At 38.9% G+C, this 13,825-nt stretch overlaps 4 protein-coding genes across 4 annotated transcripts; all 4 read right to left on the bottom strand.

The window, feature by feature from the left end:
• Positions 1–2,585: 2,585 nt before the first annotated feature.
• Positions 2,586–3,455, bottom strand: LOC119491646 (lysophosphatidic acid receptor 6-like). Its single transcript, XM_037775800.1, has one exon. The coding sequence runs from the start codon at positions 3,453–3,455 to the stop codon at positions 2,586–2,588; it is 870 nt and encodes a 289-aa protein (XP_037631728.1).
• A 1,753-nt stretch (positions 3,456–5,208) lies between these two features.
• Positions 5,209–6,079, bottom strand: LOC119491645 (lysophosphatidic acid receptor 6-like). Its single transcript, XM_037775799.1, has one exon. It carries the CDS (start codon positions 6,077–6,079, stop codon positions 5,210–5,212), a length of 870 nt encoding a protein of 289 aa, XP_037631727.1. The 3' UTR covers position 5,209.
• A 1,614-nt stretch (positions 6,080–7,693) lies between these two features.
• Positions 7,694–8,941, bottom strand: LOC119491884 (lysophosphatidic acid receptor 6-like). Its single transcript, XM_037776148.1, has one exon. The coding sequence runs from the start codon at positions 8,873–8,875 to the stop codon at positions 8,009–8,011; it is 867 nt and encodes a 288-aa protein (XP_037632076.1). The 5' UTR covers positions 8,876–8,941; the 3' UTR covers positions 7,694–8,008.
• Positions 8,942–10,574: 1,633 nt separating this feature from the next.
• On the bottom strand, positions 10,575–11,997 carry LOC119491886 (lysophosphatidic acid receptor 6-like). Its single transcript, XM_037776151.1, has one exon. The coding sequence runs from the start codon at positions 11,749–11,751 to the stop codon at positions 10,891–10,893; it is 861 nt and encodes a 286-aa protein (XP_037632079.1). The 5' UTR covers positions 11,752–11,997; the 3' UTR covers positions 10,575–10,890.
• Positions 11,998–13,825: the final 1,828 nt, after the last annotated feature.

Here is a 13,825-nt window from a genome sequence, read left to right as displayed (position 1 = left end):
CAGGTGAAGGAAAAGAGGGCAGAGCAGCACTTGATTGGGGCTTTTATACTCAGGACGCGCCAGCATCAGGTGCTCTGCATCAGGCATCCTCTCCCGTGATACCTTCAAGGACACAGGGAAAGAATGAATGGCCAAATCCACACTGGCATCTCAGTAGTGAGGCAGGGGCCGTCACATCAGCTACACATATTATAATGTAGTATTTTCTTAAATGGGTTTTTACCCAAATTATAATAAACCCAGATTATTGTGGTCAGAATTAATTTTTCACACTTTTCAACTTTGTAAATGTTTCTGTCATTATTTAATTATAACAACTCACTTAAATAGTCATCTACATATATTATAATCATCAATCAGCAATTTTTTGTATGTGTTTTACCCAAATTATAAAAAAAAAAAATAGTTTTGGTTTAATTTGTCCAGATTTTAAGACAAATAAACCAGTGTGTCCATGTTTGGGCCTCTACAACAAATGATTTAACCATGATTTTTTAATTCTTTCAAAGCTTGTTCTCATATTTACTTACCATTTACTCTCATACATACTTTTGTTATTGGTGTGCTGTGAAATGGTTTTCCCACAGTGTTGCATCAAGTAGCTAATTCTACTTGTTTTCTAATGTCATCATCTTCATCTAGCTCTTGCATCACATCTTTCTGCTACACAACGGAAGTGAGAATGATTACATCATTTTTTTCCACTCTTCATATCTGTGTGGGTTTTAACCAGAAAAGCACATCATGTTCCATCAGTGGCCTCATTTGACCGGGTATTGTGTAATATTAGGTTAATGTCAGAGGATATCCAGTCAGTGCAGACTTTGCCGATCCTCAATGGCTAATTGCATTTGCAACGATTACTTTTGGATCATTTCAAGTCTGCACATGAGGTAATCTAGGTATCTATCTTGGTAAATACACTTATTTGCTCAGCTTGAAGCATAAAGACTGGAAACAGGGGGACACAGCTTGCATGGCTCTGTTCATAATCTGCATACCAACATCTCTCAAGTTCACTGATTAACACGCTATATTATTGATATAGAAATCAAAATGTAAAAAGAATTACAATGTTATGGTTTTTACGGTGTTATGTGCTAGACCAGGGGGGGTGGGCTGAATCCGGCCCTTTAACGACCTCAGTCTGGCTCCTTTGATCATTTATAAATATGAAAGATAAGCATAAATATCATGAATAATAATTAAAAAATAAGAATAATTATTTCTTCCAATAAGAGAGTTTATTCCACTCAAACTATCGACACTGTTAAATCATTCATTAGTTCTGTCTAGTTAAGCACAGAAATACTTATTTTGTTAAAATGTTTTAACCCTCCTGTTGTCTTTGGGTCAATTTGACCCGAAGACAACAGGAGGGCTATTAAACTGTGTCATCACAATGCTCAAATGTTTTGTGGCTTCAGACAGATTATTTATTTTTATTTTTTGCCTAAAATGGCTTAATTTATCATTTTTATTTTTTTTTACGAGAATGAAGTCATAACTTTACGAGAAAAATACATACTATTACGAGAAAAAAGTCATAACTTTACGAGAAAAATACATAATATTACGAGAAAAAAGTCGTAATATTATGAGAATAAAGTCATAACTTTACGGGAAAAAGTCGTAATATTATGAGAAAAAAGTCGTAAAATTACGAGAATAAAGTCATAACTTTACGGGAAAAAGTCGTAATATTATGAGAAAAAAGTCGTAATATTACGAGAATAAAGTCATAACTTTACGGGAAAAAGTCGTAATATTATGAGAAAAAAGTCGTAAAATTACGAGAATAAAGTCATAACTTTACGAGAAAAAAAGTCGTAAAATTACAAAAATAAAGTCATAACTTTACGAGAAAAAAAGTCGTAATATTACGAGAATAAAGTCATAACTTTACGAGAATAAAAGTCGTAATATTACGAGGCAAAGTCGCAAATGCGACCGTGGTGTAGTTTGTTTATAGCCTGATGTTAGCTTTTTACACTTCAAAAATGATATAAATGGTGTTCATTTGTGAAGATTATCTACTGAACAAAACGTGTAAATATTCTAAATGTGTGTTTGCCAGAGAGCTTATTTTCTGCAACAATCCAAAACCCAATGTCCCATTAGCTTTTTGTCGAGGGAACCAGGGTAATACTAACTTCCTGGTAAGCCTAAAAAAAAATCTTCATCCCTGGAGCACTGTACTTCCCCAAATCTAGCTAGCTAGCTAACTTAGTTATAAATAAAGCAATAAAAGCAGCAAAAATAAAAAGCAATGAAACAGTTTATTTTTGCATACATTGTTACATATTTACATAAAAAAATGCATTTTACTCCTCACTTTACACATTTTGCTTTACTGTACCACCTTTATTGATTTTGTACAAAATCTCTTAATCAATGTGATGGCCTGAACTGTGCCAACACACAATTCTTTTAAATAACTTTCTTTTAAAACGGTGTCTGTGTGAAATTTCCACCTGTGCCAACTTGTCTTTAAACGCCTCTAGGCTCTCGTTTTATATCAGGGCACTACTGAGTGAGTGGTATCAATCTTCTCATCTAACTCATGAAAATAGCAGGTCCTTTATCTACTGTTCGTTTGGAAGATCTGTATCCTCTTTTTTCTTCCAGAAGGCATCCAGAGAGAAGTAATACAACAGTGGATCCAGACAGCAGTTCACAGTAGCAAGACATACTAAAGGTGTTATCGTAGATGTCCCAAATCTTAATAAACCAATCGACAAAGGCAAGAAACATATGGTGAACGTAACCAAGTTCATGACAAAAATTAGCATGACATTCACTTTGTTGTTGACCCTTGCAGAGTTATTCAGATGTCTGCGTAGAGTCCAAGACACCAAAGTGGTGCACACGATGTTGACTGCCAGCATGGTGAACACTAACACAGACTGAAAATAAGCCATTACCATTTTATCATGAAGTGGACGGGGAGGATGATGGGGATATTCAAAACAGGTGGATCCATTGAGGTTCTTTAAAAGTCTTGAAAATCCAACTCTCTCTGGGATGTTCACCACCACCACAAACAGCCAAACGAGTCCAGCAGCTTTCAAGGCGTTAGAAGCGGTTCGAAGATGGCGCGACATCAGAGGATAAACCACAGCCAGCAGCCGGTCCACGCTGATGAAGGTGATGAAGATGGCGCTGGAGCGGATGTTGTTGCGAAAGAGCATTGTGATCCAGATGCATGCCTCTTTGCTCAGTGGCCAGGTGCCCGTGGCGTAAAAGTAGACCCTCATGGGTAAGGAGATGACGAGCAGCAGGTCAGAGATGGCCAGGTTGACCATGAAGACGGCACTGGGCGATTTGAGGCCGTGGTGTCTCAGCAGAATCCACAGTGAAACCGCATTGAGAGGCAGACCCAGTGCCAGAATACAGCCATAGATCACAGCATAAACCGGCTTTGGCTCAAATCCATCTTCCATTGTGTTGTTCATGTCTACCTGATGAGAAGAACAATGTGTCTGTGTGCTTTACTGAATGCTGCGCTCTATAAGTGCACGACACATCAGTTCCTCCCTCTGCTCTTTATCTGCGTGGAGTGAGGTTAAAAGTTGAAAATGTCAGATTGGGAGGGCAGATTAAAAAAGTGACAGGAAATGTAGGTGACTCAGCTCAGGAACTGTGGTCACTGTGACATTAACGAATAAACAAATTTACTTTAAAAGTCTCATAATGTCACGTCTTTTATATTATAAAGCAGGTTTAAGTGCTGTATAAATACTGTGAAAGTATTTAAACACTCAATCCACAGAAGATACACACAGCCCGTATTCAGAAACTGTGCTTTGAAAAAAAAATGGCAGGATTTATGTATATTTGTGATGTCACAAAGTAGAATATGCCAATGGAATAGAAATAATTTTGTTTTACTTTTGTACGGCACTTTGTAGGCGGACGTTTTACCGGCGTCCGGTATTCGCTTTCAGTGCAAAATGGCGGAAGCGTATCTTTGCTGCTGGGCGCTGATGTTGCCGTTTTACACATTCTATTTCGCTTCTGTAATGTTAATAGTTTTTGATCTGTGTTGTCTACAATGTTTGTTGATTTCCACTTTTGTATTTGTGCCGATTCATGTGACGTCACTGCGGCATACAGTACATATTCTTATAGCCCAGTTTGTCCTGAAAAAAGAGATGTAAATAGCATGATTGTGCATTGCAGTGTTGATGCAACATGCATTATTAGGCTACAAAAAAGAAACCATGTGGACCATAAATAGGGAAAAAGGCCTCAGAGTTTTAAAACCAACATGAAGTGTCAGATTCGGTGTTTACTGAGATATAAATAAAGGTATGGAAGATGGAATGATGGTTGTATCTTGTTCAATTGTTATTTTTATTTATTTATTATACTTCTTATCTTATGAGTTGTAGTAAATGGAGAATGAAAGGAGAGTATGGAAATTAGAGTAACTTAAAAACTAAAAGGAATTTAAAAATCTGTATAAAATCTTTTAAAAAGTGGTAACTACTATAGTGGAGTGTCTAGTTTAAACATTGTAAGAGGATATACATTTTGAAATATTGAGCTCAAAAGGGTTTAATAGAATTCAACTTTTATTTTTGATATATCTCCAAGAGTATTAAAGTGATAGAAACATTTTATTTTTACATATTGTTACATATTAACATGATGAAAAATGCATTTTACTCCTCACTTTACACATTTTGCTTTACTGCACCACCTTTATTGTTTTAGTAAAAAGTTTCTTAAACAATGTGATGGCTTGAACTGTGCCAACATACAATTCTTTTAAATAACTTTCTTTTAAAACGGTGTCTGTGTGAAATTTCCACCTCTGACAACTTGTCTTTAAAAGCCTCTAGGCTCTAGTTTTATATCAGGGTACTACTGAGTGAGTGGTTTCAATCTTCTCATCTAACTCTCTGCAAGAAAGGAAATAAAAGTATTTTGCAAAATGTCAATATTTCTTAAAGAGTCATCATTTCTCCTGAAACTGTTTGTACTCTTTATGGACATGTTACAGCCTTTAAACATGAATTAAGCATGACACCTGTATATTTACAAGCCGAGCGTTTCCCCATCTCTCACGAGATCTACAACTTTCAGAAACAAGCCAAAATGAGCATGACACACCCAAACAAACTATTTTGCTGAAAAATAGGAAAATTAGAATGGAAAACATGGAAAATCTGATGCCATCTCATGAAAATAGTCTGTCCTTTGTCTACTGTTCTCTTGGAAGATCTGTATCCTCTTTTTTCTTCCAGAAGGCATCCAGAGAGAAGTAATACAACAGTGGATCCAGACAGCAGTTCACAGTAGCAAGACATACTAAAGCTCTACGCGTAGGTACCCCAAATCCTAAGATACCAATCGACATCGGCAAGAAACATATGGTAACAATAACCAAGTTCATGACAAAAATTAGCATGACATTCACTTTGTTGTTGACCCTTGCAGAGTTATTCAGATGACTGCGTAGAGTCCAAGACACCAAAGTGGTGCACACGATGTTGACTGCCAGCATGGTGAGCACTAACACAGACTGAAAATAAGTCACAGCTAATATATGATGATGCGGATGGTGACTCTGACGGGGATATTCAAAACAGGCGGATCTATTGAAGTTCTCTAAAAATCTTGAAAATTCAACTCTCTCTGGGATGTTCATCACCACGATAAACACCCAAACGAGTCCAGCAGCTTTCAAGGCGTTGGAAGCGGTTCGAAGATGGCGCGACCTCAGAGGATAAACCACAGCCAGCAGCCGGTCCACGCTGATGAAGGTGATGAAGATGGCGCTGGAGCGGATGTTGTTGCAATAGAGCGATATTATCCAGACGCATGCCTCTTTGCTCAGTGGCCAGGTGCCCGTGGCGTAAAAGTAGACCCTCATGGGTAAGGAGATGACGAGCAGCAGGTCAGAGATGGCCAGGTTGACCATGAAGACGGCACTGGGCGATTTGAGGCCGTGGTGTCTCAGCAGAATCCACAGTGAAACCGCATTGAGAGGCAGACCCAGTGCCAAAAAACAGCCATGGATCACAGCATAAACCGGCTGTGGCTTGATTCCATCTTCAATTGTGTTGTTCATGTCTACCTGATGAGAAGAGCAATGTGTCTGTGTGCTTTACTGAATGCTGCGCTCTATAAGTGCACGACACATTAGTTCCTCCCTCTGCTCTTTATCTGCGTGGAGTGAGGTTAGAGGTTGAAAATGATAGATGGGAGGGCACATTAAAAAAGTGACAGGAAATGTAAGTGACTCAACTCAGGAACTGTGGTCACTGTGACATCATGTAAAAAGTGAGATTTTCACGTCTTTTATATTATAAAGCAGGTTTAAGTGCTGTATAAATACTGTGAAAGTATTGAAACGCTCAATCCACAGAGAAATTCACACAGCCCGTATTCAGAAACTGTGCTTTTGAAAAAATCCTGTCAGGATTTGTGTACATTTGTGATGTCACAAATGATATCAAAAAACAGCCTCTGCCGCCATTTTGGACTGAAAACACTTATTATATTTATTATATTTTATTGTTCAACACAGGCCATTTCAGTTTAATATGACAATGGAATAGAAATTATTTTGTTTTACTTTTGTACAGCACTTTGTAGGCGGACGTTTTACCGGCGTCCAGTATTCGCTTTCAGTCCAAATGGCGGAAGCGTATCTTTGCTGCTGGGCGCTGATGTTGCCGTACAACACATTTTATTTGGCTTCTGTAATGTTAATAGTTTTTGATCTGTGTTGTCTATAATGTTTGCTGATTTCCCTTGATCACCAGGGCCTAGAAGAACAAATTTCAACAGCCAAAAGTCTTGTTCACTATTGTGTTATGTGTGATTTGAATAAATATCTGAGATTCAATTTCCACTTTTGTATTTGTGCCGATTCATGTGACGTCACTGCGGCATACAGTACATATTCTAATAGCCCAGTTTGTCCTGAAAAAAAGAGATGTAAATAGCATGATTGTGCATTGCAGTGTTGATGCAACATGCATTATTAGGCTACAAAAAAGAGACCATGTGGACCATAAATAGGGAAAAAGGCCTCAGAGTTTTAAAACCAACATGAAGTGTCGGAGTCGGTGTTTACTGAGATATAAATAAAGGTATGGAAGATGGAATGATGGTTGTATCTTGTTCAATTGTTATTTTTATTTATTTATTATACTTCTTATCTTATGAGTTGTAGTAAATGGAGAATGAAAGGAGAGTATGGAAATGAGAGTAACTTAAAAACTAAAAGGAATTTAAAAATCTGTATAAAATCTTTTAAAAAGTGGTAACTATCTATTATAGTGGATTTTCTAGTTTAAACATTGTAAGAGGATATACATTTTGAAATATTGAGCTCAAAAGGGTTTAATAGAATTCAACTTTTATTTTTGATATATCTCCAAGAGTATTAAAGTGATAGAAACATTTTATTTTTTACATATTGTTAGATATTAACATGATGACAAATGCATTTTACTCCTCACTTTACACATTTTGCTTTACTGCACCACCTTTATTGATTTTGTACAAAATCTCTTAAACAATGTGATGGCTTGAACTGTGCCAACACACCATTCTTTTAAATAACTTTCTTTTAAAACGGTGTCTGTGTGAAATTTCCACCTATGCCAATTTGTGTTTAAAAGCCTCTAGGCTCTCGTTTTATATCAGGGCACTACTGAGTGAGTGGTTTCAATCTTCTCATCTAACTCTCTGCAAGAAAGGAAATAAAAGTATTTTGCAAAATGTCAATATTTCTTAAAGAGTCATCATTTCTCCTGAAACTGTTTGTACTCTTTATGGACATGTTACAGCCTTTAAGCATGAATTAAGCATGACACCTGTATATTTACAAGCCTAGCCTTTCCCATCTCTCACGAGATCTACAACTTTCACAAACAAGCCAAAATGAGCATGACACACCCAAACAAACTATTTTGCTGAAAAATAGGAAAATTAGAATGGAAAACATGGAAAATCTGATGCCATCTCAAGAAAATAGCAGGTCATTTATCTACTGTTCTCTTGGAAGATCTGTATCCTCTTTTTTCTTCCAGAAGGCATCCAGAGAGAAGTAATACAACAGTGGATCCAGACAGCAGTTCACAGTAGCAAGACATACTAAAGGTGTTATCGTAGTTACCCCAAATCCTAAGAAACCAATCGGCGTCGGCAAGAAACATATGGTGAACATAACCAAGTTCATGACAAAAATTAGCATGACATTCACTTTGTTGTTGACCCTTGCAGAGTTATTCAGATGTCTGCGTAGAGTCCAAGACACCAAAGTGGTGCACACGATGTTGACTGCCAGCATGGTGAGCACTAACACAGACTGAAGATAAGCCATTACTAATTTATTATGAAGTGGACGGGGAGGATGATGGGGATATTCAAAACAGGTGGATCCATTGAGGTTCTTTAAAAATCTTGATAATTGAACTGTCTCTGGGATGTTCATCACCACAAACAGCCAAACGAGTCCAACAGCTTTCAAGGCGTTGGAAGCGGTTCGAAGATGGCGCGACCTCAGAGGATAAACCACAGCCAGCAGCCGGTCCACGCTGATGAAGGTGATGAAGATGGCGCTGGAGCGGATGTTGTTGCGAAAGATCATTGTGATCCAGATGCACGCCACTTTGCTCAGTTGCCAGGTGCCCGTGGCGTAAAAGTGGACCCTCATGGGTAAGGAGATGACGAGCAGCAGGTCAGAGATGGCCAGGTTGACCATGAAGACGGCACTGGGCGATTTGAGGCCGTGGTGTCTCAGCAGAATCCACAGTGAAACCGCATTGAGAGGCAGACCCAGTGCCAGAATACAGCCATAGATCCCAGCATAAACCGGCTTTGGCTCGAATCCATCTTCCATTGTGTTGTTCATGTCTACCTGATGAGAAGAGCAATGTTTCTGTGTGCTTTACTGAATGCTGCGCTCTATAAGTGCACGACACATTAGTTCCTCCCTCTGCTCTTTATCTGCGTGGAGTGAGATTAGAAATTGAAAATGACAGATTGGGAAGGCAGATTAAAAATGTGACAGGAAATGTAAATGACTCCAGTGACTCAACTCAGGAACTGTGGTCACTGTGACATTAACGAATAAACAAATTTACTTTAAAGGTCCCATAATGTAAAAAGTGAGATTTTCACGTCTTTTATATTATAAAGCAGGTTTAAGTGCTGTATAAATACTGTGAAAGTATTGAAAGTCTCAATCCACAGAGAAATACACACAGCCCGTATTCAGAAACTGTGCTTTTGAAAAAATCCTGTCAGGATTTATGTACATTTGTGATGTCACAAATCTACAATATATACAAAGAGTATAGAAGCAAAGAGACGAAACTGCTGTGTTTTCTTTGACAGCCGCTACCGTCATTTTGGACTGAAAACACTTATATTTATAATATTTTATTGTTCAACACAGGCCATTTCAGTAGAATATGACAATGGAATAGAAATTATTTTGTTTTACTTTTTGTACGGCACTTTGTAGGTGGACGTTTTACTGGCGTCCGGTATTCGCTTTCAGTCCAAAATGGCGGAAGCGTATCTTTGCTGCTGGGCGCTGATGTTGCCATTTTACACATTTTATTTGGCTTCTGTAATGTTAATAGTTTTTGATCTGTGTTGTCTACAATGTTTGCTGATTTCCCCTGATCACCAGGGCCTAAAAGAACAAATTTCAACAGCCAAAAGTCTTGTTCACTATTGTGTTATGTGTGATTTGAATAAATATCTGAGATTCAATTTCCACTTTTGTATTTGTGCCGATTCATGTGACGTCACTGCGGCATACAGTACATATTCTAATAGCCCAGTTTGTCCTGAAAAAAAGAGATGTAAATAGCATGATTGTGCATTGCAGTGTTGATGCAACATGCATTATTAGGCTACAAAAAAGAGACCATGTGGACCATAAATAGGGAAAAAGGCCTCAGAGTTTTAAAACCAACATGAAGTGTCGGAGTCGGTGTTTACTGAGATATAAATAAAGGTATGGAAGATGGAATGATGGTTGTATCTTGTTCAATTGTTATTTTTATTTATTTATTATACTTCTTATCTTATGAGTTGTAGTAAATGGAGAATGAAAGGAGAGTATGGAAATGAGAGTAACTTAAAAACTAAAAGGAATTTAAAAATCTGTATAAAATCTTTTAAAAAGTGGTAACTATCTGCTATAGTGGAGTGTCTAGTTTAAACATTGTAAGAGGATATACATTTTGAAATATTGAGCTCAAAAGGGTTTAATAGAACTCAACTTTTATTTTTGATATATCTCCAAGAGTATTAAAGTGATAGAAACATTTTATTTTTACATATTGTTACATATTAACATGAAAAATGCATTTTACTCCTCACTTTACACATTTTGCTTTACTGCACCATCTTTATTGTTTTTGTACGAAATCTCTCAAACAATGTGATGGCCTGGACTGTGCCAACACACCATTCTTTTAAATAACTTTCTTTTAAAACAGTGTCTGTGTGAAATTTCCACCTCTGACAACTTGTCTTTAAACGCCTCTAGGCTCTCGTTTTATATCAGGGCACTACTGAGTGAGTGGTTTCAATCTTCTCATCTAACTCTCTGCAAGAAAGGAAATAAAAGTATTTTGCAAAATGTCAATATTTCTTAAAGAGTCATCATTTCTCCTGAAACTGTTTGTACTCTTTATGGACATGTTACAGCCTTTAAGCATGAATTAAGCATGACACCTGTATATTTACAAGCCGAGCGTTTCCCCATCTCTCACGAGATCTACAACTTTCACAAACAAGCCAAAATGAGCATGACACACCCAAACAAACTATTTTGCTGGAAAATAGGAAAATTAGAATGGAAAACATGGAAAATCTGATGCCATCTCAAGAAAATAGCAGGTCCTTTGTCTACTGTTCTCTTGGAAGATCTGTATCCTCTTTTTTCTTCCAGAAGGCATCCAGAGAGAAGTAATACAACAGTGGATCCAGACAGCAGTTCACAGTAGCAAGACATACTAAAGGTGTTATCGTAGATGTCCCAAATCTTAATAAACCAATCGATAAAGGCAAGAAACATATGGTGAACGTAAGCAAGTTCATGACAAAAATTAGCATGACATTCACTTTGTTGTTGACTCTTGCAGAGTTAGTCAGATGTCTGCGTAGAGTCCAAGACACCAAAGTGGTGCACACGATGTTGACTGCCAGCATGGTGAGCACTAACACAGACTGAAGATAAGCCATTACCATTTTATTATGAAGTTGATGTTGGGGATATTCAAAACAGGTGGATCCATTGAGGTTCTTTAAAAATCTTGAAAATTCAACTCTCTCTGGGATGTTCATCACCACAATAAACACCCAAACGAGTCCAACAGCTTTCAAGGCGTTGGAAGCGGTTCGAAGATGGCGCGACCTCAGAGGATAAACCACAGCCAGCAGCCGGTCCACGCTGATGAAGGTGATGAAGATGGCGCTGGAGCGGATGTTGTTGTGATAGAGCATTGTTATCCATATGCATGCCTCTTTGCTCAGTGGCCAGGTGCCCGTGGCGTAAAAGTAGACCCTCATGGGTAAGGAGATGACGAGCAGCAGGTCAGAGATGGCCAGGTTGACCATGAAGACGGCACTGGGCGATTTGAGGCCGTGGTGTCTCAGCAGAATCCACAGTGAAACCGCATTGAGAGGCAGACCCAGTGCCAGAAAACAGCCATGGATCACAGCATAAACCGGCTTTGGCTCGAATCCATCTTCCATTGTGTTGTTCATGTCTACCTGATGAGAAGAGCAATGTGTCTGTGTGCTTTACTGAATGCTGCGCTCTATAAGTGCACGACACATCAGTTCCTCCCTCTGCTCTTTATCTGCGTGGAGTGAGGTTAAAAGTTGAAAATGACAGATTGGGAGGGCAGATTTAAAAAGTGACAGGAAATGTAAGTGACTCAACTCAGGAACTGTGGTCACTGTGACATTAACGAATAAACAAATTTACTTTAAAAGTCTCATAATGTCACGTCTTTTATATTATAAAGCAGGTTTAAGTGCTGTATAAATACTGTGAAAGTATCAAAACTCTCAATCCACAGAGAAATACAAACAGCCTGTATTCAGAAACTATACTTTTGAAAAAAAACTGTCAGGATTTATGTACATTTGTGAAGTCACAAATCTATCTCAGCTGGCTCCGGTCCTACCTCACCAACCGTTCTCATTTCATCTCCCTTCACAACAACTCCTCTGCCACATCCACAGTCACACAAGGTGTCCCCCAAGGCTCTGTACTCGGTCCACTCCTTTTCATTATCTACATATTCACCCTCGGTCAGATCCTCCGCCATTTCAACCTGGACTTCCACTGCTATGCTGACGACACTCAGCTCTACCTCAGCCCCAACACCCCCCACAACCCACCCTAAACAGTGACAAAATAGAACTCCTCCTCATCGGCTCCAAATACACCCTCAGTAAAACCAACAACCTCACACTCAGCATCGATGGCACCTCTGTTTCCTCCTCCCCCCAGGCACGCAACCTTGGCGTGATTCTTGACCCCACCCTCTCCCTTGAGCCTCACATCCGCCAACTTGTCAAAATATCCTTCTACCACCTACGTAACATTGCAAAGATCCGACCCTCACTCACACCCCCCGCTGCCGAGAAGCTCATCCACACCTTCATCTCCTCCCGCCTTGATTACTGCAACTCTCTACTCTACGGCATCTGCACCACCTCCATCAACAAACTCCAACCGGTCCAGAATGCAGCTGCCCGACTCCTCACCCACACCAAATCCTGGCATCACATCACCCCAGTCCTCAAAGACCTCCACTGGCTCCCTGTCTCCCACCGGATCACCTACAAAATCCTGACCCTCACCTACAAAGCCCTCCACCAACTTGCCCCCCCCCTACCTCTCTGACCTCCTCTCCCGGTCCCACAGATCCACCTCAGCTGGTCTACTTTCCACTCCCAAGTCCAACCTCTGCAGCTTTGGGGACAGAGCATTCTCCAGGGCAGCTCCCAAGCTTTGGAACTCCCTCCCACAACTCATTAGACAGTCTGATTCCCTCCCCCTATTCCAGTTCCGCCTCAAAACCCACCTTTTCTCCTCTGCCTACTCCTAGCCCCGCCTCCCCGTACCTATTTGTCCGTGTGTATGAATGAGAGTGCACCTGTGTGTGTCGTCTGTCTCCTGTTTGTCTCACACCGTTTCCCCCGATATTGTAAAGCATCTTTGAGTTCTCTAAAGGCGCTATATAAGTTTAATTTATTATTATTATTATTATTAAATCTACAATATATACAAAGAGTATAGAAGCAAAGAGTCGAAACAGCCTCTGCCGCCATTTTGGACTAAAAACACTTATTATATTTATAATATTTTATTGTTCAACACAGGCCATTTCGGTAGAATATGTCAATGGAATAGAAATTATTTTGTTTTACTTTTGTACGACACTTTGTAGGCGGACGTTTTACCGGCGTCATATTTGTACTAAATACAAGCAATAGGTTAAGTAACTGTTTCTGTCATATTGTCACAAAGACACGTGAGTGGTATCAATCTTCTCATCTAATTCTCCGCAAGAAAGGAAATAAAAGTATTTTGCAAAATGTCAAAATATTTCTTAAAGTCATCATTTCTCCTGAAACTGTCTGGACTCATTCTGGACATGTTACAGCCTTTAAGCATGAATTAAGCATGACACCTGTATATTTACAAGCCTAGCGTTTCCCATCTCTCACGAGATCTACAACTTTCACAAACATTTTTATCAAAAAGACGATCACTTATATACATTTTGAAATATTGAGCTCAAAAGGGTTTAATAGAATTCAACTT

This window comes from Sebastes umbrosus, chromosome 7 (assembly GCF_015220745.1).
Source record: "Sebastes umbrosus isolate fSebUmb1 chromosome 7, fSebUmb1.pri, whole genome shotgun sequence".
In the NCBI taxonomy this organism is placed as follows: Eukaryota; Metazoa; Chordata; class Actinopteri; order Perciformes; family Sebastidae; genus Sebastes; species Sebastes umbrosus.
This window is presented reverse-complemented; position numbering and strand designations above follow the sequence as displayed.

Coding starts and splice junctions, on each gene's coding strand:
- LOC119491646 (XM_037775800.1), bottom strand. CDS start 3,455: ATGAACAACACAATGGAAGATGGATTTGAGCCAAAGCCGGTTTATGCT.
- LOC119491645 (XM_037775799.1), bottom strand. CDS start 6,079: ATGAACAACACAATTGAAGATGGAATCAAGCCACAGCCGGTTTATGCT.
- LOC119491884 (XM_037776148.1), bottom strand. CDS start 8,875: ATGAACAACACAATGGAAGATGGATTCGAGCCAAAGCCGGTTTATGCT.
- LOC119491886 (XM_037776151.1), bottom strand. CDS start 11,751: ATGAACAACACAATGGAAGATGGATTCGAGCCAAAGCCGGTTTATGCT.